This window comes from Theobroma cacao, chromosome 8, assembly GCF_053813885.1.
Source record: "Theobroma cacao isolate CCN51 chromosome 8, ASM5381388v1, whole genome shotgun sequence".
Taxonomy (NCBI): Eukaryota; Viridiplantae; Streptophyta; class Magnoliopsida; order Malvales; family Malvaceae; genus Theobroma; species Theobroma cacao.
The window spans coordinates 9,508,957-9,535,227 of NC_142646.1; the positions used below are offsets into that span (position 1 = coordinate 9,508,957).

Here is a 26,271-nt window from a genome sequence, read left to right on the forward strand (position 1 = left end):
TAAATAAGAACAATAAAATATTATTTTCTGGCTCACAGGGGTATTTTCGTAATTTTTCATCAAAAATCTCAAAACTTGCTAAAAATGTAGTAGGTAAGCAGAAAATATATATTTAATGATTTAAAAATAATTAAGTATCTAAAACGTTCATTTGAAAGAAAATTGTTGACAACTAGTACTATTCAAAAATAATAAATAAAATATTCTATTTTCTCATAAAATAAATTTTTATAGAAATATTCGTAAATAATTTTTCGCACATGAAAGTAAAGTAAAAATTGTATGAATAGAAATACAGATAACCAAAATATAAGTTTTGATCTGCTATGACACGTGGGCTCCAATTGACCAAGAGGATGTAAGACTGTGAACTCTTACTTTCTATAATGCAGTTCCAAGCTTAGTTCTCGTCTTACTCGACTATCTACAAACTGTCCTGAGCCTGAAAAATGTATAGGAAGAAGGGGTGAGATTTTATAATCTCAGTGAGTAAACAGATACCATCTAAAGCATCTAAAACCGAGTAAATGGAGACAATTAAAATAAGTCATCATACTGTAATTTCATTACCTTTCAGTTCATTTCAACCAAATAAAATCAATCCATATAAATCGAGTAATCAACTTGGCTTATGAATTTCTTAAAACTTTGGCTCATGCCAAAACTCATACTCGGTGATACCTTGCGCAGGGCATCCAATCGAGTCCGCCAAGGCTGTTAAAATTTCGTATACACTTAAAATATATTTTTAGTTTGAGAAAATACAGCCGTTCATTGGCGTTGGCTGAGTTCCCCTTCACGTGGTGGTTTGGCGTGAAGTGAACCCTAAGCTATACCCCAGGAGATACCCTACGCGCCTCTCCGTTCGAGGTAATAATATAATGGAGTTTACCGTGCCCCTCTAATAGGCTGGTCCACGAAACCCCCTCTGCAGTAAATAATTAATATATAATCCACCAATCAATAAAATTCATTCTAGCATGACATGGTAATTTATCGCAACCTAGCCTCTCAAGGCTGAATACACAGTATAAATAATTCTAACACCAAAATCAATTTAGCCATTCATGCTCATTTATTGTCATAAGCCATTCAATTCAAAATCATAAATTTACAACACAAACTAGCAGTCTCCAATTACTCTATTTTCAAAACCAATATTCGATTTTCTAGAAAATTTATAAAATCATTTTATAAAATTACAATTTCTCTTAAAACATAGCAATTTACCATTTAAACCCATTTTCCATAAAATCACACAGTTGTATAAAACTACTCTAGATAATTAAGACGATAATAAGTTTACTCACAATATTAGGAGTAGAAATACTCCTATCTTCCTCCCTCGGGTGCAGTCTCTTACCCGAAACAATTGACTCACCACCTATCCATAATCTATGACACAAAATTCAATAAATTGTGTCAATTTATCATAAATTATTTCAGGCTCTTATCCATGCGTATGCACTAGATAGGATTTGAAATGTTTAAACAATCGTTTAATTGCGGTGTCCGACCTAACTCGCCTATACACGGTGTAAAGTCCTAAAATCCCCAATTCGACTCCAATTCCATCCATTTCAATTTCAATTATCTAATTATATCCACAATACCTCAATGACTGTGAATTTGGTCCAATTTATCAGTTCGGACTATAAATTACGCTTTTACCCCTAGTGGGTAAAAATTTCAATTTATTGCACCGAAAATTCCCATTTAATTTCCAACCTCATAATTCATCATTTTTCCACCCAATTCTCTTAAAATAAAGTCAACCTCATCCTCACATACCATTGGCTAGATTCGGCCTAGGGAAATTCATGTAGAAGATAAATATTTTTCTTGTTGTTTTACTCATAAACATGCTACACTAACACTAAACACTAACATAGCTCAAAATCAAATTTATCTAACAACTTTCTCTCTCTAAACCCATATGACCAGAATTGAAATCATCCTCAAATCACATGATTCAACCATGGAAAATGATGGGAAATGCATGGGAAAGGTAAAGCACAAGACAAATTTAAGAAATGTTACCTTTTTTCACTTGATTTTTGAATTTCCACCTATTTTCCCTTTAAATTTCTTGGCTAGGGTTTTATTTTCTCCTTTCTCTCTCTTGTTTCTTGCTTGGCCGAATGTTGAAGAAGAAGAATGGGTGGGCTGATTTTTTTTTTTTTGCCTTTTTATTGTTTAATGAAATAATATTATTTTATTCATATTTTAAATATTTTATTAATTCATTTTTTTTTCTAGCCATCCACTTGTCCTACTTTTTCCACCATGCATTCCCTTTGACTTATCCAAGTCTTAAGTGAAATTTCCAGATTTTTCCAAAGTTTTGGTGGAGCAAATTTTTCAAAATTACACTTTTGCCCCCGAACTTTTCAAAAATTACATTTTTGCCCCAAAAATTGAAAATTTGCCATAATGCATAATTTGCACTCCTCATACTCATTTCACACTCCAAATAATTAAATTTGATCAAAATCCTTTCAAAAATTAAATTTTCGATTCCAGATGGCAAAATTATCATTTTACCCTTTTACTCCAAATTATACTGAAATTAAAATTTTTCACTTCTAAACTTCAAATCTTACTCCAATAAGTCAAATGGGGCCAAAAATCTTTTCTAAAAATTTCCATTTTGTCCCCAAGTGGCAAATGACCATTTTGCCCCTAGATAGCGAAAATTTCGGTTTGACTCCAAATTGATCCTCGAACTCCGAATCACCATATTAAACCATTCTGAGACTTTAAAATTCTTAATTTCATTGTAAATTCTCTATTTGATCTAGTCGAGGCTTAAATCAACTTTATTGTACCTCTAGGTACAATACCGACTTTTGTAAATTTTTCGGAACTCTCCTAGCATGCAAACATACTATCCATCACATGTATGTCATGATAAATATTTTTATAGAGTCGAGCTTGTCATCTTCTCCCCCACTTGAATCAACCATATGATCTTTCTTCTTGACTGATTTCGACATCCGGCTAAATATTAATATTTTAAAAATTTTATCTTGTCTCCTTGGTACCTGAAATACCTTATTATGCCTCACTTGACTTCTGAATCGCCTTTTATCTCACAAATTCTCCTCTGATAAAATTATTATTATTTTATTGTTATTTTCTCACTTGTGAAATATTTTTATCCTAAACTACTCCTTTCGTCTTTTATCACTTTTAAACATTTTAATTGACCTTAATTTGCATTCGATCAACTTTATTTATCACTATATCAAAGTATGGGGTATTTCATTAATGTCCCTGTAAGACAAGGCACGCCAAAATTAAGCGTGGAGATCAATCGAATCTAAAGATAAAATCCTCAAAAAAGAAAAAGAGTAAATATTCAAAATAGTCAGAAAAAAGAAGTAGAAACTTTAAAAGATACCTTTGACATGATTGATAAAAATTTCAAAAGAAATTCAGGTACATAAAATCAGTGAAAATAAAAAGACCTCAATAAATTATGTCATGATGAAAAAATATGGAACCAGTAAATAGACGTTGACGATATTTTGTATAAAATATAGTGCTCAATATTATAAAAGAAAAACAAAGATCTTGAACTTATATTTATTGAAGAATGTAGACATAGAAATAATTGGCCAATGTGGAAAGACGCAATTAAGGAGGAATTGAATTTATTTGCAAAACATGAAGTTTTTGGACCTGTAGTTCGTACAACGAATAGTGTTAAACCAATGAAATATAAATGGGTATTTGTGTGAATATAAAATAAGAAAATTAATATTATAAGATATAAAGCACGACTTATCGCACAAGGTTTTACTCAAATTTTTGGTATTAAATATGAAGTGATATAATCTCTATGGTGGATGCAATTACAATTCTATATTAACTAGTCTAGCAATATATGAGAAGATTGAATGAGTATAATGAATGTAGCTATAGCCTATTTATATGGCTCACTTGATAACAATATCTATATGAAAATCCCTAAAGGATTTAAGTTGTCTTAAGCACAAAATTTGAATTCTTGAGAAATTTATTCGATCAAATTAAATAAATCTTTATATAGATTAAAGTAATCTAGACACATATGACATAATCGCTTTAGTGAATATTTGTTGAAAAAAAACTATAAAAATAATTATATATGCCCATGTATTTTATAAAAGGATTTATATATGAATTTATTATAATTGTTGTTTATGTTGATGACCTAAACATTATTGGAACTCCTGAAGAGTTATCAAAAACCGTGGATTACTTAAAGAAAGAATTTGAGATCAAAGACTTTGGAAAAACAAAGTTTTGTTTGAGTCTTTAGATTGAACACTTGACAAATAGAATTTTTGTCCATCAATCTAATTATAACGTAAAAGTGTTAAAACAATTTTATATGGATAAAGCATATTTGTTAAGTTTACCAATGGTTGTAAGGTCATTAAATGTGAGAAAAGACTACCTTTTCTGACCTCATGAGGATAATAAAGAACTTCTTAGTCTTGAAGTACTGTATCTTATTGTAAATGAAGTACTGATGTATCTTGCTAGCAATACATGACCTGATATATCATTTGTTGTTAATTTATTAGCAAGATATAATTTTTCTCCAACTCAAAGATATTGGAATAGAAATAAACATATACTTTGATATCTCCGAGGAACAATAGATATAGGCTTATATTATTCAAATGCATTAAAATTAGATTTAATTGATTATGCAAATACAGGATATATATTTGATCCGCACAAAGCCAATTCCTAGACAGGTTACTTGTTCACATATAAAGGTATGACTATTTCATGGCATTTTATAAAATAAACTATAGTTGTTACTTTTTCTAACCATGTAGAAATTTTAGCAATTCATAAAGCCAGTCGTGAATGTATCTGGTTAAGATCTGTAACTCAACATATTTAAGAAACGTATGGCTTGTCAACCAAGAAGGAAATTTCAACAATGTTATATAAGAATAATACTACTTGCATAGCACAATTAAAGGAAGGACACGTTAAAAGTGATAAGATAAAACATATATTGTCAAAATTCTTCTTTCACTCATGATCTCGAAGAAAAAGGTAATATTATTGTTCAACTAATTCGTTCAAGTGACAATCTAACATTTTTGTTTACTAAAGCCCTTCCTATTGCAATATTCAAAAAGTTTATACAAAAGATTGAAATGCATTATTTTACAGATCTCTATAATGCAGTTATCAAGAAGACTAAAATACGCACTGTACTCTTTTCCTTTATTAAGGTTTTTCTCACTAGGTTTATCTTGATAAAATTTTTAATGAGACAATATTTCAAAACTGCATTTTTGAAAAGAATTATGTACTCTTTTTTCTTCACTCATTTTTTTTTCTTATAAAATTTTTTTCTTGTAAGGTTTTAACAAGATATATTTTTAATACAATGGATATTCAATGGGGAGTGTATGAATATTTTTTTGAATATCCATTTATGTTATCTATATCTAGTTTTGGATGTAAATTAGATTGAATCAATCTTAAGATTTAATTCATCCATCTAATCCCTTAGTATTATCTTCGTCTTGTAAATTCAATCGAGATAAGGAGTTATTTGCTTATAAATAGGCTCATCACTTCATTTGTAAACACACACTTCAATAGCATCTTATTTCTCCCTCTAAATACTTTCTTTTATATTTTCTAAATTTATTTCATAAAAAATTTAAAATATGAATTTTTTATAATTTTTAATTAAAATATTAAATATTTTTATTTTAAATTCTTATAAAGGGTAGAAATTTGTGGAGAGTAGATTGCCACCGGAAATTGCATAATTGCATTCTAGGAGAGTAAGAATGACAGCGACAGATGATGAAGTACATCGTGCTGCAGTTGATGTAGTAGGTACAAAAGGACTTGAAATCTGATTATTTCTGGACATTCTACCCCAACTGCTAGATGCCAGCTAAATAGAACACCTCAAAGTGAACCTAAAAGTAAATAAATAACCAGAATTAAGCATTCTCAACATCACACGTAATTCAGTATACTTGCACCAGCAACACTAAAGATCTTCAGGCTACATGTTTTAGGGCCTCCACAACGAAAACATTCAAGCTTATTCTGAAGTGTGCAAATACGATTCTTTCTAAGTGCTCATCCAGATGCCTGTGGAAGTGAGATGGCTGTGTTCGGTTTTTGATATTCAACTCATGCGTCTGTGAAACAGAGTGGACCATAAAGGAAATGAAAATCCTAATGAGTCTCATTCCAGCAGGCTATATATAGCTTCTTCACTGAAAAATAAAACAGAATCCTCTCAGTTTCATGTGAAATACTAGAAGACCATATCATTTGCCTGGGACATCCCCACATCTACTGGCAATATCTCAAGCAAGCAAACCTAACGACATCTTAGAATATAACATCATTACAACTTCACAAGACCTAAAAGGAAGAAAAACGAAAAGGCTATAAAAATTCTGTCAAAATTTAAAGCTTCAGATGTGTTCTGTACAAGCCACTGTATGTTTCCTTCATACACCTTCATGTAGTTTTCTGAGCTAAGCCTTGCTGAAATGGCTCTTAGGTGTCAACCACCCAGCATCATCACCACTAGGACTGTGATCTCCACCGATGTTCAAAATATCTTCAGAATCGGCAAACAAATTAGACCTGATTGTCACTGTTGGTCTCATTGATGGTAAAAGCGGAAGTGATGCTTCACCTCTTAAAATCCTAGCAGCTTCCTTCACTGTTGGTCTCTTCTCGTGGTTCGGATGCACACAACAAAGTCCCACCTTGAGCATCCTCTCCATCTCCAAAACATTGTACCTCCCTGAGAGGCTACAATCACCAGCCTCAATTAGTTTTCTTCTCACCCACAGGTCCCAAACCCAGTCAACAAGCACAGTTCCGTCTTCGGCCACGGGCCTCTTTCCTGTAGCCACCTCTAGCACAACCACACCGAAGCTGTAAACATCTGTTTTCACAGTTGGAACACCACAATAAACATACTCAGGTGCGAGATATCCTATCGTTCCAGCTGGTATTGTGGCTTCTCTTGAAGCACAACTATGTTCATAGACTTCTGCTAAACCAAAATCTCCAAGCTTGGCATTGAATTCATCATCAAGCATTATGTTGCAAGTCTTCACATCTCTGTGGATTATCTGTCTTGCACATTCTTCATGTAGATATGTAAGAGCAGAAGCAACCCCTAGAACTATGTTTAATCTTAAGCTCCAAGAGAGGAAAGTTGCAGAATCCGAGTTTTTATGAAGGAGTTTGTCAAGGCTTCCATTGGGCAAGTACTCATAGACCAGGATTAACTCAGATCCCTCACAGCACCACCCTTGAATCTGGACCAAGTTCTTGTGTTTTAAGCAACCCATCATCGTGGCAAACTCGGTGGTAAAAGGATTACGACCGCATTCTTTGTTGGACTGATCAAACCGCTTCACTGCCACAGCTCCAGCAGAAGGAAGAGACCCTTTATAAACAACTGCTGAAGCACCTTCACCAACAATTCTGTTCCTATGAAACCCCATTGTAGCTGATTTTATCTCCGCAAGTGACAATCTTGTTGGTACATTATTCATTTGAACTCTAGTCTGTATTCTTTTTCCTCTTCTGCCAACATCCCTTTTCTTCCTCACTGCAAAGAAACAAATCACAGCAATAATTGCTATTACAAAGACAACAGATATGGTTAAGCATCCCAATGCAACAGCCATGTTCCCCATCTTGAAACTTCTTTTGTGAGGACGATAAATCTGGGGGCTATTGGTAGATGAATCCTCTGGAGAGCACATGAAGCAATAACCTTCTTCAATCGCATCTATTGGATTCACAGAAGGCCGGTAAGTCCTGAATGTTTTAAACCGCCATCGATCAACAGTGTGCATTGCAGAACCTTGTCCATTAGAAGCAGAGAAACCAACATGCATATATTCCTTGAATTGCGTGGAAAGGTCAATTTGGGCAACCAGAACAGGACTTGGTGGCTTAGTTGATGAATAACTAACCCATATCTGAATCAACTTGGCTGAATCCCTATACTCAACCCAAGCTGTTATCTTTTTCCCACTTTTAAGATCAACCCCTTTTGACACAACATCAACCGAAGCAAAAGAAACAACCGTGTTAACATCAACCCCAATGTGATTACCGTTGATGTCACCAACTGAAGGATTAAAACTCGTATCAAACTCCACAGCAAAGAAAGAATCTTGAGAGTTTAAGTCACGTTGTGGAAGTCCTATGTACCCATTGGAGAAGCTGAAAGAATCAGCATTAGAGGTGATCAAGAAAACGATGCCATCTCCAAAAGGACAGAGGGGGTTTGGGATGATGGAGAAAGAGAAACGGCAAGAGAAAGATGCAGTGGTTTTGTTTTTGAGATCAAGAAAACGAATAGGGTAGGCGTAGAGAGCTCTTCCAATGTTAGCCGGAGAAGAAGAAGGCAGGCAGGTGGTTTCTTGAGTGAGACTAATGCCATTGTTTCTAAAGAAAGCGTCACCATAGAGGGTGATGTTGTTTGGTGTCAAAAGAGGGTGAGAAAGTGAGGGAAAAGCGACGTTTAAGAGGAAAAAGAGATGGACCCAGAAGAGAAATAGACAAGAAACTTGCATTGTCTACGTTGTGGCAGAGATAAGAAGATGGTCTTCCTGATGATAGTTACTCCGAAAGAGATGGTTTTCTTGAGAGCAACTGAGGTTTTACTGTGAAAATCTTGAAATAAAGTAGAAACAAAAAGAAAATTTCTTGCTTGTTTGATGCTCCATCTTGTATTAAAAGAATTAATCATTGTTTTGGAAAAAAAAAAGTTGAAAAAACGAATACAAAGTTCAAATTATATTTTATAAGCCCAATAAATTGCATTTTGTCGTCTAAATACTTTATCCAATCTTTACACGTAAATGATTTAATACGTAAAATATCATAATTTTTGTATTAAAAATAATATTGCAAAAAATAAGTAATAGTTGTAAATAGTTTTTAATGCAAATTGCACATTTTATAAACAATTATTATATTAGACAATCAAATTTAATTTAATTTCTTTAGTTCCATACATTAGAATATTGTATATATGTTTCAACAAGATGAGCATTTAATCTATACTTGAAACGTTTATTTTTATTCTTTTTTGTGTCTATGCGTTTATTGTATATTTTTCCTTGAGTTTAATTAATACGTTAAAATAATAATAACAAATATATATGAAAAAAAATCTTTTAACAAAACAAATTTATAATTGAATAAATAATTGAGTGAAATTTGATTTTATGCTTCACTTGGCAATTAATATAACTAATGCGATCAACTTTATGGATCACAATTTTCAATCTTCATTCAATCAACACCTAATAATTATATTTTCATGAAAAAAAAAAAGCAAAGTTTAATAAATTGTTAGTCTAGAATGTTTATATATATGTGTGCGTGTGTGTGTATAAATCAATAAATTACCCATTAAATTTAATAAATAAATGATGAGATTCATAATTAACTTTTAAGTATCAACTAAAGCTAAATGTAAGTTGCTTTTCAAAAAATAGTAAATGTAAATAAAAACAGGAAAAAAAACATGAATCAATACTTATGTCCTCTGAATGACAAAGAGGAGGTCCTAATACCTTTAGCTTTAAATTCAACTCTTATTATGTTTACATTTGATATAATTTTATGTTGGATTTTATCCAATCATATATATGCTAGCTTGTTAAGTGTTTAGTTTACTTCATTTTAATTCTTATATCATATGTAATAGTTGTGTCATTTACATGTTAAGAGTTATTTGATTATGATTGTAATTTCTATTTGTATATATAACTTCAAACCAATAATTGCTTGATTAGTTAAGTCAATATCTTCTCATCGATTAAAACACTTTATCAATTAAATTATTAATATATTATTCCTAATTTTCTAGCCACGACTTAGGCAAAATTAATTTTCCTTCAATCAATTATTCTCAATGCCAATGAGGCCTTCTCTAAGTGGTAAATACAAGGTCCTAAAACCTTTAGGTTCTAATTCGACTCTCATTATATGTAAGTTTAAGTCTAATGACTCCAATCTTATTAGAAGAATGCTAATTTTGTGTAAAAATGATTTAATTATGAATTCAAGTAAACTACTGTTAAATATAATAACGATAATTTAAATAAGTATTTGAAAGATAAATTTATTAATTTAAAATTTTTTGTAAGGATATCTTAATTCTTTCACTTAACTTTGTCCTTATCATTTCGAAGATTCTTTTTTGGACAACTACATTCCTTAAACAAACCCTCAAGCCTCGAGAAAATTGAAATCCTATATTATATATTATAATACTACTTCACAAATGATTAATTAAATAAAATATTATTAATTAAGAATGAAATACTTGCATTTAATAAATGATTAAAAATATATATAGTTTACTAAATTGATATTGATAATTTGATGTTATATATCTAAATTTTCATGAATAATATGATTGATTAATGTTAGGCATATTTGAAAGCTAAAATATTTCTATGTTGTTACTCCACATCCTAGTTTAAGGACAAATGTCTTATTTCGTTGGTATCAAGGCTGTAGATAAATTAAAAAACTATCTCAAAATACTTCAAAAAGATACGATAATCTCTCTTTTTTAAAAATGATATTTTTGATCTTTTACTATTAACATCATTAATCAACAGTTAAAACAATTATATTTAACTCTTTTTGTATAAATTTGTCCTCTGTCCAGTATGTGCTGGACCTAAATAGGGGGCTTTTCTTGCTGTATGCAGGCAGGTTTGTTTTTATTAGCCTGTGAATGAATTTTCACTTAATAAAATATAAATATTTTAGGACACAAATGTTTTCTAAAGAAAAATCTACTTTTATCTTTTTTTTAAACTTGATAAATTTTATTTTAATATTTAATATTATAACAAGATTTATAAATGGAATAGATTGTCTCAATTTGATACTTAATAAAATTTAATATATATCTTAAAATATTAAAGTAATATTAAATATAATCTTTTTAATTATTAATTAATGGTATTAACAATGAAAAGCTCAAAAATATTATTTTAAAATTAAAAAAATTAAAATATCTTTTGAAATTGAAGTGTTTTAAGGGGATTTTTGAATTTTAACCAAAGCTGTGTCTCCAGCCCAACCAAATTCAAGCTTAGAACGTTTTAGCCTCCCTGAATGGCCATTTGTTCCCTGGGAAGCAAACAGACGATGGCAGCCTGTTACTTTCACATCCAAACAAATCTCTCTACAAAATTAACAATTTGTGGTTATGGAAACTCTATTATATGGTGATGCCAGCCGAAAACACATAGCTAAACGACATCGTGCGTGGTCGGTGTTCTTATCAACGAAACAACATCGTTTTGGTCATCCATTCCATGAGTGGTTATAACTTAAACCCCGGCCTGGCTGGTAGGTTGCAGAACAAGGTAAAAGATCACAAGTTTTGGCGATGGAGGCGAGACTCTGTGCATCTTTGGGTCTCCCTTCTCCTGACCCAAATCACCATCCGGCAATCGCTACCGACTTCACTTCTCTTTTCACCCATTTCGCCACTCTCACATCATCCACCCAAAACCCTCAAAAACCACTCAAACCTTCCCAAAATTATCTCTCCTTTGCCTCAACCTCCATTTCAGCAGATGCCCAATCAAAATGGCTCAAACCCAATTCCCCAAAACCCACCGAACTTGAAATTCCTCTCCCTTTTGCCAGTTTAACTGAACCCCAACAACCCGAACCGCCTAAATTCCCCAAATGGCTAAAACCCACTCCCAGAAACAGTCCCAAAGTCCAAACCCTCATGAAAAGCTTATCCGTCTTCGAAAGAGCTCTTATTGGTGCAGCTGGTGGTGGAATTGCTGGTGCATTTACTTATGTGTGCCTTCACCCACTCGATACCATCAAAACCAAAATGCAGACCAGGGGTGCTTCCGAGATATATGCCAACACCTTCGATGCAATAGTTAAAACTTTCCAGACAAAGGGTATTCTAGGATTTTACAGAGGAGTTTCAGCTGTTATTGTAGGGTCAACGGCTTCTTCAGCTGTTTATTTTGGGACATGTGAGTTTGGGAAGTCCATTTTGTCTAAATTGGATTATCCCGCTTTGCTTATTCCTCCAACTGCTGGTGCTATGGGAAACATTGTTTCATCAGCTATAATGGTTCCTAAAGAATTGATTACTCAAAGAATGCAAGCTGGTGCTAAAGGAAGATCATGGGAAGTCTTGTTAAGAATTTTAGAAAAAGATGGGATTTTGGGTCTTTATGCCGGTTACTCGGCTACTTTGTTAAGGAATTTGCCTGCCGGGGTGTTAAGTTATTCCTCTTTTGAGTACTTAAAAGCTGCGGTTTTGAGTAGAACAAAGCAGACTAATTTGGAACCAATTCAGAGTGTTTTTTGCGGTGCTTTGGCTGGTGCAATTTCAGCTTCTTTGACAACTCCACTTGATGTGGTGAAAACAAGGTTGATGACTCAGGTTCATGGGAATAAGGCTGTTGCTGCTATGTATAGTGGGGTTAATGCGACGCTAAAACAGATTCTGAAGGATGAAGGTTGGATTGGTTTGACTAGGGGAATGGGGCCGAGAGTTGTTCATAGTGCTTGTTTTTCTGCTTTGGGGTATTTTGCATTTGAGACTGCTAGGCTTACAATTTTGCATCAGTATCTAAAACACAAGGAGAAGGAGTTGTCTAAAATCAATGTTGCGCTGGCTTGATTTACAGTATGTTGGTGATAAGCATTTTCTCTATTTTGTTAAATTGGTTTCCATTGACAGTAGTTCAAACAGACTAATTTCTGCCATTACACTATCATACATTTGGTATACACAGGTTATTTCTTGGTTAAGGATTCAATTTTTCCAACTAATAATATATTGTACCTCTGCATGAAGAACCATCTTGTTCCACAGAACCTCAATTTCAATATGCTGAATATTACCTTTTCTGGTTTAATACTGAGTACCAGCTTTACTAGTCCATAAACGTTTGAAGCTTTCACTTATAGAAGAAGGATGGTTTAAAGTAATAGTTTCAAGTGTCTTAAGACCTCCCAGTCGACTAGGTAGTAACGGTACTTTTAGGGTCATTCCTTGTTGTGCCCTTTTAGATCAATCTTTTACAGATTAGTGGCATGTGATACTTTTAGTGCATCTATTTGCAATGGTTCATGGTGCTCTGTGAAGGATGCTGTTTGTGATGTAGATTCTTTTTATCAAAAGGAAACTGTAACTTCAAAGTTGTATCCGTCATGTGTGAAATTTTCTGGTCTATGCTAGAAAACAACTAGTTGGTTTCTGTTTGTGGGGGTACATGCATGAAACAAATTCACCTTGCTTCTGTGGTGGATATCATGTACTTTTATGCCTTTTTAAACTGTGGATTTGATTCTTTTTGTATGTCTTTCTGTATTGTTGAATGATAAATGGGAGAAATGGCTTTTTAGGTCTCTGATGAGTTCAGCTTCTCATACAATGGTATGGCTTTTGCTTTTGCTGTTCATTGGATAAAGGTAAGTTAAGCTTGAACCTTTTCTTTGATTGGTGATCAAATATGTGATTGGAGAGGAATCACGACCTGAACATAAGCTTATTAGATAGTTTGTTCTGTACATGACTCAAGCCTGCTTTATTTCAGTCACATACGGAGTAGGTTCCAGTTGTTGAGTGGCTTTCTAGAATATAGAAAGAAGCCATATACGCATGTATGAATGAGTTTGTGCTCGGTTCTCGTTGGAGCATTTGGGACTCCTCAAGCCTTGTGCTTTAGTTAGCAATGATTGAGCTAGGAAATTGCTATTGTAGGATTGAAGATACTCTGAAAGAATACAATAGCATATAAGGGTATACTGTAGGATTCAGCAACCAGATATTGTATCATGTGCATAGCTGGTCTGTTTTTCATCAGCACAGTTATGGAAGGCATGTTTGCAAGATTTCACTTAGACAATATGTAATGCCCCCCTTTTTTCTTTTTTTTTTGAGAAATATAAAATTCGCTTTTTGTGGAGACAGGTTGAGGCAAACGATAGGTTATTTGGGTTTTCGGTGGATGTAAGAGTGATGAAATGGGTGAAAAGGGGAATGGAGACGGTGATTTGGGTGGGGACGGAGTCCCAAAGAATAGATGTAGCCATTGAGCCTGTCTTTGTCCTTTTTTATGTTATTGGTTTTTAATGTGGTGTTTTGATCACCACAAAGTTTAGTTTCCGCAAACATGCGAGGAGATTGCACAAACCACAAGCACTAAATCTCTTGTAGAGACAATTTTCACTTATTTTCAGGGATGTTTTTTTTTCTTCTATCATACAGTACCGTATGGCTCTGAAAGTAACACGCTCATCCGTTTAATTTCGGGGAACAATTGTCCAAAAATTTCAGAAGTCTTATCCTTCCTACATGCAAGGAACCGCTACAATCTTGCTTTGCAGCAAACAGTAACATTGTTCAGAATCCTACATTCCAACAACATTTTTGAACATCAATGGTAATACAATCATGATCCAGCTCCTGCCTTGAACAAAAATGAGTTTTTATCCTAGTCTTGGCGATAGTTGCAGTATCATCCCATCAGCATCAGCTATCGCGAGTGGTGTTGTGTTTCATATTCCGTTTTAAATCAGGGGACGTATTTATTGATCCAATGACCTTTAATCAGGGCAGGGGGACACAATTACAGAGTGGGCATGCCTCTTTTTTTTTTTTTTTTTGTATTTTGGTCAACAAAGGAAATAACACCAATAGTTATTGCAAACTAGTTCTTACGTTACAATGAAAATCCCAAGCTAAAAATAGTTTCAGAGATGAGAAAACAGAACGGGTAAGAAAAGATTCACCCATAGCTCCTTCCCCTGTTGGCAGGCAAGTACCAGCGGATCTCTAACTCTCTTTGTTTCATATGGCAGTGCATTGCACTGACTTGTTGCACTTCCCAGGTCAACAGCCTGTATTGTCCATTAGAGGTCCCAAACCCAACCCAAGGGCTGTAAGCTAGTCTCCATTTCTTCACAAAGATGGCACCCAGCTTTACTTTCTGACTCCCTTCATCTTTTGTTAATCCAATGGCAGACCATTTCTTAGACCTCCTATCCTATCTCAGCTTGTATTAATACTAGTCGCAAAATCAATTGTTGGAGGAAAAACCATCAGATAAATCATTTCTTCAGAGTTTTGAGTTTTGAGTTCATGTTCTATGGCCTGTGTTCTCACAAAGGGATTTCCTGCTCCCTTATTGTAATGAATTCCTTTTGTCTGCTCTTCAAAAAAAAGGTGTTCATAGGATCAGAATTGCCCTGGGAAAGTCCTCTTATTCCTAGTTCGCCGGTGGAAAACAACAAATCTAATAAAAATGTTTGTTCAATAATCCTGAAAACCTGGCAATAAATTAAGCATCAATTGTTCTCGTAATTAAACCCAGAATTAACAAAAACATAAAGGATCAATGAACCAGAGACATTAATAGTTTCCAATGAATTTCTCATATTTTCCCAAGTAATTGCAAATATGGCAGAACTGGAATCAAAGCATTTGCCAGAATGGCATCCTACCAAATAAATTGTGTATTTCCTTTAAAAATCTATATAACAAAAATACAGTAAAAACTAACTAATTACATCCCTAACCAAATTCAAAAATCTCTGGATTTTCTTTCTCCTGTGTATGTTATGTCCAAAAAAATAAATAAATTCTCAACAAGGCCTAATGTGAGTAGTCCTGGTTTCGTAGCTTCCCAAAGTCCAATCTTTACATCCAGCCCTTAGAGCCTTAACCAAATCCCTACACATCATCCTCACATTCCCTTCCCCTTCTCTTTGCATGACCACCAAAATCTTAGTCACTCCATTCCCTTTCACCACCTCTTCCTTCACCTTCTCATCTTTCCTCAAGCAACATACGCTCCACAACACCAATACTGCGTCCTCCGTCGCCGTTTTCGACACCTTCAACAACCTCTCCACTATCCCCGCCGCACATTTCGGATCCGAACTTATTGCTGACCTACCTTCCGGGCAAGCGCAAAGTATTGCTAACATCTTCAAGGACTTTTCGGTTAGGGAGTTTGATAGGATCTCAACGGCGCCATTCTGGATGAGCTGGGATTTTATGGAACGGGTTATTGAAACGTTGGTTAAAAAGGAGACAACAGCGTCGTTTAGGGGTTCATTGTCGTTGCTCTTGAGGAGATGGACAAGGACGGATATAAGGTTTTGTGAGTCGGCGATCCTGCGCTTGGATTCTGAGTCGAGTGCGATTGAGTCCAGAACTCGGATTGATTCGGTCTTCGAGTTGAGGCTTCCGTTTTGGAGAATTAAAACGATTGAAGACAGGAAATTGTTTTCCTGATTGCTTTCGAGGATTAATTTGTTTAACCGTTCTTTGACTCCGTTTTCGCTCAAAATCAAATCCAAAATCCTAACCGCCATTTCCAAAGCTTTGATTTCCACACATTTCCTTCTCAAAACGCTGGCAATTATCTCACTGGAATCGCCGAATCTCACTATAAATCTCCGGTTTTCCTCAGAACAGCTTACGAATTCGGCAACCTTAGTCAAAGAATCGACGCAACTCTCGCTCTCGATCTTCTCCATCAAAAGCTTAGCTCGAACCTCCGAGATCGCCGGAGACTTCGCTACAAGCAGCCGCGGAGAGTCAGAGCCTGGCCGGAGAGTGGAGGATTGAACCCAGAGGTTAATTAGACGATGGAGAGTGAGGTTAGGAACGAAATCCTTGGATGGAAGAACCTGCATGGTGGCGGGACAAGTGTCGTGACCGGATTCTAGCCAGTGCTGGATGCTGGAACGGTCGTAAGTAACGCCCGTACAGAGGCTAACCGGAGACTTCATTACGTCCAGTGAGATTGGACACCGGAAAACACTCGGCACGGTTATGTACAGTTCCTCCTTCACCATTTTTTTTTATTTTTTGGCTCTTCTGATTTATATTTGAGAAAGAAAAAAAATAAGAAAGTTGTTTCTTCTTGGCTCCGTAAGAGAGGATTGAATTGCCGAGGCAAAGGGAGAAGAGGGGAAGGTTTTTATGGGGAGCGAAAGAGTCAAAGAGTAGGTGACGTGACGTCGTTTTGAACGTGTGATTTTGGGGGGGGGTCGTTGGTCAAATGCGAGTGTCTCTTTTTGACTTTGTTTATTGGTTTTTTTGACTTGCCATTCTAACTTAGAATTATTATTATGATTATTTTTTATAAAATTTATGTAGGTGTGTACTACTGGAAATGAGTGGGACTTGATGTAAACGTGTAAATAGGGGCAAAAGGAAGACTTTTTGGCCGCTTGCTTCTCTCCGTCCGCGTAGTCCAAAACCAAAGTACTAGCACTAGAAAGAATCCAAGGTATGAAGTCTGAACGCAGAATTGCATTAGTGATTTATTAATTCAATATATTCTCATAGTAAGCGGTAACTTTTGAATTAAAATGTGATCTAGGTTTAAGATACTAAGCATATATTCATAAAGCCAGTTTACACAACTAAATCAGCATTTTAATCACCCAATTTCGATTCCATTCAATTGAAAATTCTTATACAACCAAAAGGTATATTTCTTACCCTATGTAAATTAATTAATTGCAATCTTTAACAAGTGTATTTAAAATACTCAAACATCATTCTATATAAATAATTATGGACTTTCAGCCTTCAACTCCTAGAGATTTAATCATCTCAAGCTTATGAACTCGAATGCTATCTCTTCAAAAGAAAATTGCTACTTCATGAAGGTGATCAAAATTAGATTACTAATTTAATCAGCGTTTACAGTAGTTTAAAAATAGAGTTTAAATCGGAATTCTTTGTGAAATTCACATCAATCTTGAAACTCCTGTTAATGGAGAAACGACGTGCTTGACTCGAAGACAACAAGTTCCAACACAGCTGGTAAACAAGGTTGACTGGACTCTTTTCACAAGTTGCGATTAGTGTCAAGTTTTCAGACTACCCTAATCTGCTAAATGGAAATGGAGTCATCAGTCACGTGGAGGGCTTTTTAAGTCTGCCACACGTGCTCCCTGGAAAGATAGAGAAACCTAATTGAAACATACATTTAAAGGGCCATTCCATTAGAGAAAAAGAAAAAGTTCATTTCGAATCCCCTTCCTTCTATTTAAAAAAACAAACCCAACAGCTTTGTTTATGTGAGCTGCTATTTCCATTACTAAATTGTTACAAGTAGGTCAGTTACATTTTCCCTGTCTCATACATGAATGTGTCCAAGCCATGGGATACATGACTTTTTCTACGAAATATATATACTTTCCAATAATTGTGTCATTAATATGAATCCTTTCGTGACAATTTATTTTTATTAGTTTTTGAAGATAACTTAATCTTGAATTTGTTTCAAATTCATTTCATTTGCCAATAAATTATTATAAAATGAACAAAATTTATGACCCGTATGATCAAATGGAATATTTGATCTAAATTCTAACGTGTTAATAAATTGATAAATTTAAAATGAATTCAAATTATCACAAATAAAAATATTAAGTATTTTAAATTACAAATAAAAATAAACATTATGAAATGAATAAATAATCTACTAATATACTATTTAATACCAATAACAGCAAAAAGAAACATTAAGTGACAAAATTTATCGTGTATATGCGCTTAAGCGTTACGTGGAAAATTTAGTTCATATTTGCATTCATATTTTAATAACAGAAAAGGTGTCAATAAATTTAAAACAAATTTAAAGATGGCCAAATAAAAAAATTAAATTTTTTTGAATTAAAAATTAAAAATTAAAAAAAAAAAGACATTATGAAAAGATCACAAACTAATGAGGCAATATCCTGCATTCCATTTACTACCAGCAGCAAGGAAAAAACGCGTGTTTGATGCGTGCTTTGAGAGCTTTAAATCTAATGCAACAGAGCGAGAAAAAGCGTACAAGGTTAAGACTCAGGAAGATAATGAGGTAGGGACAGGGGGGTGGGGGGTGGCTCCTTGACTTTAGTTTAGACGGAACCTAACCACGTATTTTAGGTCCATATGGGCATTCGCTCACTCTCTCACACAATTTTTAATTCTGGACTGGAACCCTTCCAGCCTGGTTTGAATTGAATTTCCCTCGTTATGTCTTTTTATCATTTTGACTAATCCCACATAAATAATTAAATGCGACTGTTCCATGGACTATTTCTAAATAAATCACGGTCTTCACTCTCAATGAGTTGGATTGGACACGGCACCAGGTCAATGGTCACCGACTCCGAGCCGGCTACTCCTGCCCCTTCTGGCCGCAGAAGTAGTGAGTTTTTTTTTTTTCTTTTTTTTTTTTATCATAGACTGAGTCAAAAAGAATGACCTGGAAGTCATTGCGTTAGTGTTGCCGACGCTTAGTTGACTGGAAATGAGATGGGCTGAAAATTGAAATAAATCAACCATGGCTAACCACCGGACGATGGTGCATACTTTAGTTGGTAAACCTAACTGTGGGTTTCAAACGTAGGGCATGGCATGGCAGCTCTCCCCTGATTTTAAGGCATGCAATGGCTCCGTGAACTTGTCGTCCCGCTTTCCACCTTTACTCCGTATAAATAATTGCTACTATTTTTTTTTTAGTAAAATATCTTTATTTTTTAAATTTTAATCAAAATTACATAAAAATCTATTAATTTTTGAAATAATTAATCTGTCTCAAAAAATATTTTTTGTTGGGCACATAAGTCCAACCATTAATATTTTTATCAATTTGTTAACATGAAAAAATTATAAAATAATTTTATCTTTAATTAATTTTTTTAATTACTATTACATAATTTTATTATTTTTTATTAATTAAAAAAATACTCCCCATTTGGAGAGCCTCGATTGGAAGCACCGGTGCTCCCCTTTGAGAGTCGGATGCTCCCCTCCCTTGGGGAGTTGGGAGCACCGATCAGTGCTACCTTTTTTAAAAAAAAAAAATAACAAATAAGATGTTTTATTTTTTTATAATTTTTATTAACAATGTTTGTACTTTTAGGTAGAGTGTCAATTTTAAAAATTAATGAATTTTGATGTAAATTCGATCAAAATTTAAAAAAATAAAAGCATTTTATTTTATTTTTTTGAATGGCAATAATTGCTCCTATAAATCCTCAACGATTTTACTTTTATTAATTTCATAATTTATTTTCTTACTACTAGGTGAGGTCGCTTATCATCCTAACATCAAACACCGGTCCTAATAACGTCCATCCAAAAAACATGAACATCCCAACACAACACAACGATTAGTGCTTTCTCTATTTTGGTGGTGGGCGGGTCAACTTTTGAAAAGGGGACTCCCAAACCAGCCTCATGTAAGTTGGTGCTCAGAAAACTAAACATGCCGATCTGGCTCCCTAAAATGGCTTTGGTTTTTTTTGTTTTTCGTTTTTCTTCTTCTTTTGGTGGAAGAAAAAGTGGTTTGTTGATTCAGAGCATTAATCTGTTTGATATGTACATACCTATTTGATGACTTAATCTTGATCTCCTCTTCTTCCTCATAAGTCCCTACAAACTCTTTTTCCAGCAGCATTGTTGTGGACCTAGACCAAGGTGAAACTTCAAGATTTGAGATTAGACCTAAGGCGGCCCAAATTATTTAGTATTAGGCTGCGGCCCCAATTAAGTTAGAAGACTGACCCAAGCATTGTCCAGGTCAGTGAAGGTAAGTGTACACGCCATGAACTAGTTGGAGTTGGTAAAAACTTCAAATAAAAACTTTATGGTTCATTAGAATTCTCTTCTTGAGCCTTAATATTTATTTTTTCTATGCCCAAATTGCATGATGTAATGTTTGATGATTCGAACATTTTGATTTCCAAATGTTGTAGCAGTTTTCAGGGTGCCAATTTTTCAATTCATGTGTACAACTTGACATTTGATTCTAACCTTTTTTGGCTAACCAAAAATAATGGCTGAGGCTTTCCATAGTTTGCATGCAGTAAATGCTGTGTCCCCATAAATATATTTATATTCAGAAGGCGCGTAAACTCATTTTTCTTTGACAATATAACAGCAAAAAGGTTTCAGGTTGAATAGTTGGCTATCACATTTATGACCTCCTCCTTGTGGAATTGCATCACATTTATGACCACCTTCTTGTGGCATTGGAGCACTTATCTCTGTAAGTACAGTTTTGAATTCAACATTGGTGTAATTAGACAACTATATATATTTACCCAAAATGAAGGGGATCTTCATTACGAGAGACAGAGAGAGAAAGGAAATCCAAGCGCCCAATGACTGATTGATTAGAGTCGGGGGCTCACATGGCCATGTGTAGAAAACAAAGACAACCCATAGGAAGATTTTTCCCTACCTCTAAAATGTTTTCACTGTCTTTAACGATCACTGCTAGGCTACTGGTAGTAGTAATTATTTTTGTTTTAATCAGAGACAGGTTCACATGAAACATTTATAGCTTCCTTTCCTTTCTCCAAATTAAAGTTAGTAAAAAGCTAGAGTCTTGTTCAAAGATCATGAAAAATCCATCAATCCATCAGTCTGTCTCCCAGTTTGAATCTGCTAACAGTGCTGAAACGGCAGTTGGGGTCATTTGATTCACTTGGGTACATGACATCAGGGCCCATTAACATTTGTTAAACTGCCCTCCCTTATTTAATATTTATAACCTCAAGGGGTTGGGGTTGGCCATTTTGGCATGCCCTTTCATTTATTGCGCCCCCACTTTTCATTGCCCTAAGGTGTCCTAGCTAGTACCCTGTCTATCCCTCTGTGTCAAAAGTAAGCTTAAAAAATACTGGAATACTACAAGAAATTGAATAGATACACTTGAAGAAATATAGAAGGGAATAACGAGGATAGTGTTGCTTAGAAGATATATGAAGGGCAAAAACGACAGAGAGTTTTTTATTATGCTAAAAAGTTTGTTCCAAAGGGAAGGACAGTCATTTAATACTTCTATTATAGGAATGGAATTGGGAGGGAGGGTGGTTTGGGTGTCTTTGTTTTGTGCGGAAAGAGCAAAAGAGAAATCGAGTGAGAGGCTGTAGTAATCAAAACTCCTACTACGGTCTAGTTGCAGAGAGCCAAGGGACAAGTTTCCATGTTGTGGGACTTTGTTTAACAGTTCAAGTACCCCAGTCGGCCATTAAATTTGATATGGTCCCACTTATTCACCTAACCAAACTACACAATTCCTTCTTTTTCTCCAAATCTTCCCATTTGCTTCCATTTTTCTAATTCTTCTTTGCATAACCTTTTGGCACTTTATGCACTATCAACACTTTTTCCTTAAAACAAATTCCCTAAGGACCCGTTCAAACTTGAAGCCCTCTTTAAAACAATAAACCCTTTGTTTCTACAAGAACCCTACTGTACTGACAAGTTTGATTAATTAATCGTTAGTAGTAGTAGCAGTAGTCATGAACAGCTGAAAACCAGAGGACCTGACCCCAGCGCCAGTAGCATTTACTCCTATCCCATCTCATGTTTCTGCGTTCACAACATATCATATTCTTCTTACACAAGCCACCTCCCCCCCCCCCCCCCCCCCCCCCCCCACACAAAACCAACATACCAAACCTCTTTCATTTATATATATTTCCTCTGGGACATAATCTTTTGTATTTTGTGCCAGACAGTGAACAACTGAATCTCCCTCATTCAACTATTCAGCTTAACAACCCCTATCTTTCTCTCTCTTTCTCTCTTTCTCTTTCTGTCTCTCTGGGATTTCCTTCTTTTTTTTTTTTTTAAACTGAAACTGATTAAATGGGCAGAAAACGTCTGGTTATAGTGCTATGGCTGTTGATCTTGGTCTTCATATTTTTGTTTGGTCAAGCTCATGGTTCATCAAGAAATTCTCATATGTTCAAGGTGAACCCAAAGTCTCATCGGAATTCACCCCGTAGCTTCTTTGGTGCCTTACCTAAAGCAATGCCAATCCCACCTTCTGGTCCGTCAAAGAAGCACAATGACATCGGGTTACAAAGTTCGAGAAGATCTCCATAGGAATTCAACAAACAAAGAGATGGTAGCATATTATAGCATGAAAGTTGTTTCCCATTTCTCCTTCAAGTTCCATATATACAACAAGGAAGAATTGAGATGATGGCATGGTAATGTAGATGAAGATGGGATTATATATAATTGGTGGGTTCTCTTTTCTTCTTTTTGGGATTGTTTTAAGATGTCCATGGTTTCTTGGTATGTGTACATCCTCCTTGCTCTAAGGAGTACAGGCTACAGCTAGCTTTCCTTTTTAAACATTGCATTGAAGCTTTTATGGGATGATGCAATGAGTAAATGTTCAACCCTTTTTTGTTTGTACAAATGAAAGACAAGAAGTTAGCATGCAGAACTGGTACTAGAACTTTTGTTTATTGCCTAAGTTGGGCATCATGTTTGGAGGCTAGCTTGTGTTTTGAGTTCTTAAAATTGATCAAATTAATCCGAAAGAAATAATTCTCTTAGTTTCGATGATGAGTCTTCGTCTCTCTTAAACCCATTTTCCAGGTTGGAATATGGGTGGTATGTAAATTGAAATTGAATGGAGCTAGGCTAGGACGTGTGAATGGTGTGGTGAGCTGAAAGAGAAAGGAAGAAGAAAGCGTGCAAACGCAATAAACAGTTATCGGTAGAGTAACATTACGTGCAATTGTCATAAATTATATGTAGGCATGACGTGATCCATCTTTCTATATTTGTTTGTCTCTGATTTTATAAAGTAGTGATTACTGAATATTCTGATTTTTCCCTTTTTTACCGCAAATGAACTCCCTTGTCCATATCCCATTCTACACCCACAACATTTTTCTCTCTTTAATTCTGTCATAAAGCTTTTGTAATTTGTTTCTCTAGGTTTAATTTTTCCTTGGATGTGAGACTCAGATGAGATCCATCATCCTTGGTGAACTTTTTCTCGTCTTGCAAATTAAGTAAAAAAGTTTTAATGGGTGTGAAATGCATGAGATGATCAGAAGAGAAGAAGTTGAACCAAGCAACAGGTGTTGATAAATATAATTAAAAAACATGTAGTTTCTTTTTGGGGGGAGAATGGAACTATTTGGGCTTCGACGATGCCTGCAATTGGTGGGAGCTTTTTCCCTTGAAACGTTGTTGTCATGCACTCAAAATGAACGTCGTCATTAATTTATTTTGGGTCTCACACTTAAACCTTGTTAAACATGTGAGTCATTTGGTGGAGGGAAAAAAATACCCTTTACTCCATCGCACTTCACAATGTGTTGAAAGAAAAAACAAAAAAAAATTATGTATAAATTTATATGTGTACTAAGTTAATTACATATGAGTAGAACTTTCTCTATTACTACTAATTTAATATTCATTTTTAAATATTAATGTTCAAACTCCTAATTAAGGGTGCGGTCTAATAAAGCTAATTTCACTTTATAATTTGTTTGCCATAAATTTTTTTAAAAATTTGTTGCAATTTGATGTGTTTATTGGTTTTTTATGATAAAATTTAGAGAAAAATCACCCAAAAAAAACCCAATATAGGAAAAGTAAGAGTTTTAAGTAGTTGAAAAGAATTTTGGTATAGTAATTTTTTTTTTTGGAAAATCAAAAGAGAGCTTCCATTAGTATTTCTTCTTTTGCTAAGGTGAAATTAGCTTAGAAGGTCATAAAGGTTATGACAAACGTGTATTGCAACTTTATCAAAGGATAATTCTATCAGAAGCTGAAATTTCATGTCTTTTTTTTTTTTTTTGGTTTTAAATTGCCTTCCATAGGGCTCTTGTTTAGGTGCAAAAAGTTTTCTTTCTTGCATTTGTTAAGGACTTGATTTTCATCGACATACCTAACCACTTTTACTTAATTATATTGGATTTCCTAATATAAATGATATGCCTTCTACTTTCTTATATCAAATATAATAAAAAGGATTCTACAACTTATATAAGTCTTATCAAATTCATAGACGGCCTGGCAATATAGGAAAGAAACATTTCAATGCTTGTATTTTATATATGTTATTATCATAATTAACATTGATTTCTCTCCTTTTTTTCTACCCTTTTTATTAAATTTTTTTATTGTTATTTAATGGTTTTTATAAATGTATACAAAATAAAGCAGTTATAGTCTTTAAAATTACACAGTTTTTATTCTTTTTGTTTTGATTATACTCGAAATATATATATATATATATATGTATGTATATATATAATCTTTCAACTTGCTTAAACATAAAGTATTAAAAACATACACTTTTGTGCCATTATATTGATAGGGAAGAAAGAATTTTGAGAGACTGATTCAACATTGAATTGCTGAAAAGGTATAAAAAGTTGAAATGCAAGCACTGAAATTGAACTGCATGCACCCTAGGAAGTGGTAGCCAAGCCATGTGAGAGATTGTTATCATTATCAAGGTAGAAGCCAAGGTCAAAAGTGGTTAATAGAGTAAACGGACGGAAAACTAAAGTGGGTTTGGTTAGACAAAAAGAGCCTAGCCTCTACACAGTTTCTAATAAGTTTTACGAACTGCCATGGAAATTTTTAAGCTACTACTGTTTCATTGTCGGTCACTTGCTTGACTTAAGCAAAGACTTTAATATATTTCTCCTAATCATCAATAAAGCAAAGGATTAAGTGCTGACCGTAATTCATTTCCAAGGCATCAATGTAGTTAACTATACATTAAACAGCATTTACCTTTTCCAAGAGCAAAGATATCATACATATATGTATACAATTCTGCCATTCTATCCTCTTTATGTTTAGCTCTGATTAATCATACTCTGACAAACTGTGGCCCGTACATTGCCTTTAATATCTTTTCTTTGATAGGCAAAGAAATTATGCAATATGTTGTTGGATACATGCGACTATTGCCAGACAAGGTTCACAAAATTTTCAGAATTAGAAACCTAACTGCATGATGCCTTCATGACATCATTCTTTGCTATTTCTTTCAATCATGAGCCCTATTACATCACATATTGCTTATCATTATTTTGTTAAAAAAAAAGGAAAAAGAAGGGATATTCACTTCAAAAATTGCGGAATTCTATTTAATTTTGAACATTTAAAGTAAAGAGTTAGGAATTAAAAGGGAAGAGAAATGTTCAAACACCTGGCCATAGATGTTCATAAAATTTGTTATTTATTACTTTGACATTATAATTTGTGATTATCCAAAAGTTAAACAGTTGCATTAAGATAGAGAGCATTCATGATCCATAAAATTAATGTAATGGTGCAATAACTTGCTTTGTATATTGTGTGATTCCTACTTATAGAATGAATGATCAGATCAGTAACTCCTATAACTAAATCAAAACATATGCATAGGATTTGTGTAGTTCCCA

General features: G+C 34.2%; 2 protein-coding genes, 1 long non-coding RNA gene and 1 pseudogene across 6 annotated transcripts; 1 reads left to right on the forward strand and 3 right to left on the reverse strand.

Moving 5' to 3' along the window:
- Positions 1 to 321: 321 nt before the first annotated feature.
- On the reverse strand, positions 322 to 2,178 carry LOC148761170 (uncharacterized). Its single transcript, XR_016027816.1, has 3 exons — positions 2,041 to 2,178; positions 1,311 to 1,395; positions 322 to 442 (listed from the first exon to the last, which is right to left on the reverse strand). It is a non-coding gene; the product is annotated as an uncharacterized LOC148761170 (long non-coding RNA).
- Positions 2,179 to 6,367: 4,189 nt separating this feature from the next.
- LOC18592569 (Concanavalin A-like lectin protein kinase family protein) lies at positions 6,368 to 8,591 on the reverse strand. Its single transcript, XM_007019378.3, has one exon. The coding sequence runs from the start codon at positions 8,589 to 8,591 to the stop codon at positions 6,522 to 6,524; it is 2,070 nt and encodes a 689-aa protein (XP_007019440.3). The 3' UTR covers positions 6,368 to 6,521.
- Positions 8,592 to 11,380: 2,789 nt separating this feature from the next.
- On the forward strand, positions 11,381 to 14,224 carry MFL1 (Mitochondrial substrate carrier family protein). Of its 3 annotated transcripts, none has more exons than XR_016027887.1 (3): positions 11,381 to 12,712; positions 13,435 to 13,500; positions 13,626 to 14,224. XR_016027887.1 is itself a non-coding variant. In XM_088808983.1 (2 exons), exon 1 carries the CDS (start codon positions 11,438 to 11,440, stop codon positions 12,704 to 12,706), a length of 1,269 nt encoding a protein of 422 aa, XP_088665109.1. In that variant the 5' UTR covers positions 11,381 to 11,437; the 3' UTR covers positions 12,707 to 12,712; positions 13,435 to 14,224. The 3 variants fall into 3 exon arrangements, 1 of the variants encoding a protein (XP_088665109.1); XR_016027888.1 differs by having other exon boundaries at positions 14,003 to 14,224; XM_088808983.1 differs by having other exon boundaries at positions 13,435 to 14,224.
- A 1,304-nt stretch (positions 14,225 to 15,528) lies between these two features.
- On the reverse strand, positions 15,529 to 17,002 carry LOC18592571 (U-box domain-containing protein 29 pseudogene; annotated as a pseudogene). Its single transcript, XR_016027889.1, has one exon. The product of XR_016027889.1 is annotated as a U-box domain-containing protein 29 pseudogene (transcript).
- Positions 17,003 to 26,271: the final 9,269 nt, after the last annotated feature.

Coding starts and splice junctions, on each gene's coding strand:
- MFL1 (XM_088808983.1), top strand. CDS start 11,438: ATGGAGGCGAGACTCTGTGCATCTTTGGGTCTCCCTTCTCCTGACCCA.
- LOC18592569 (XM_007019378.3), bottom strand. CDS start 8,591: ATGCAAGTTTCTTGTCTATTTCTCTTCTGGGTCCATCTCTTTTTCCTC.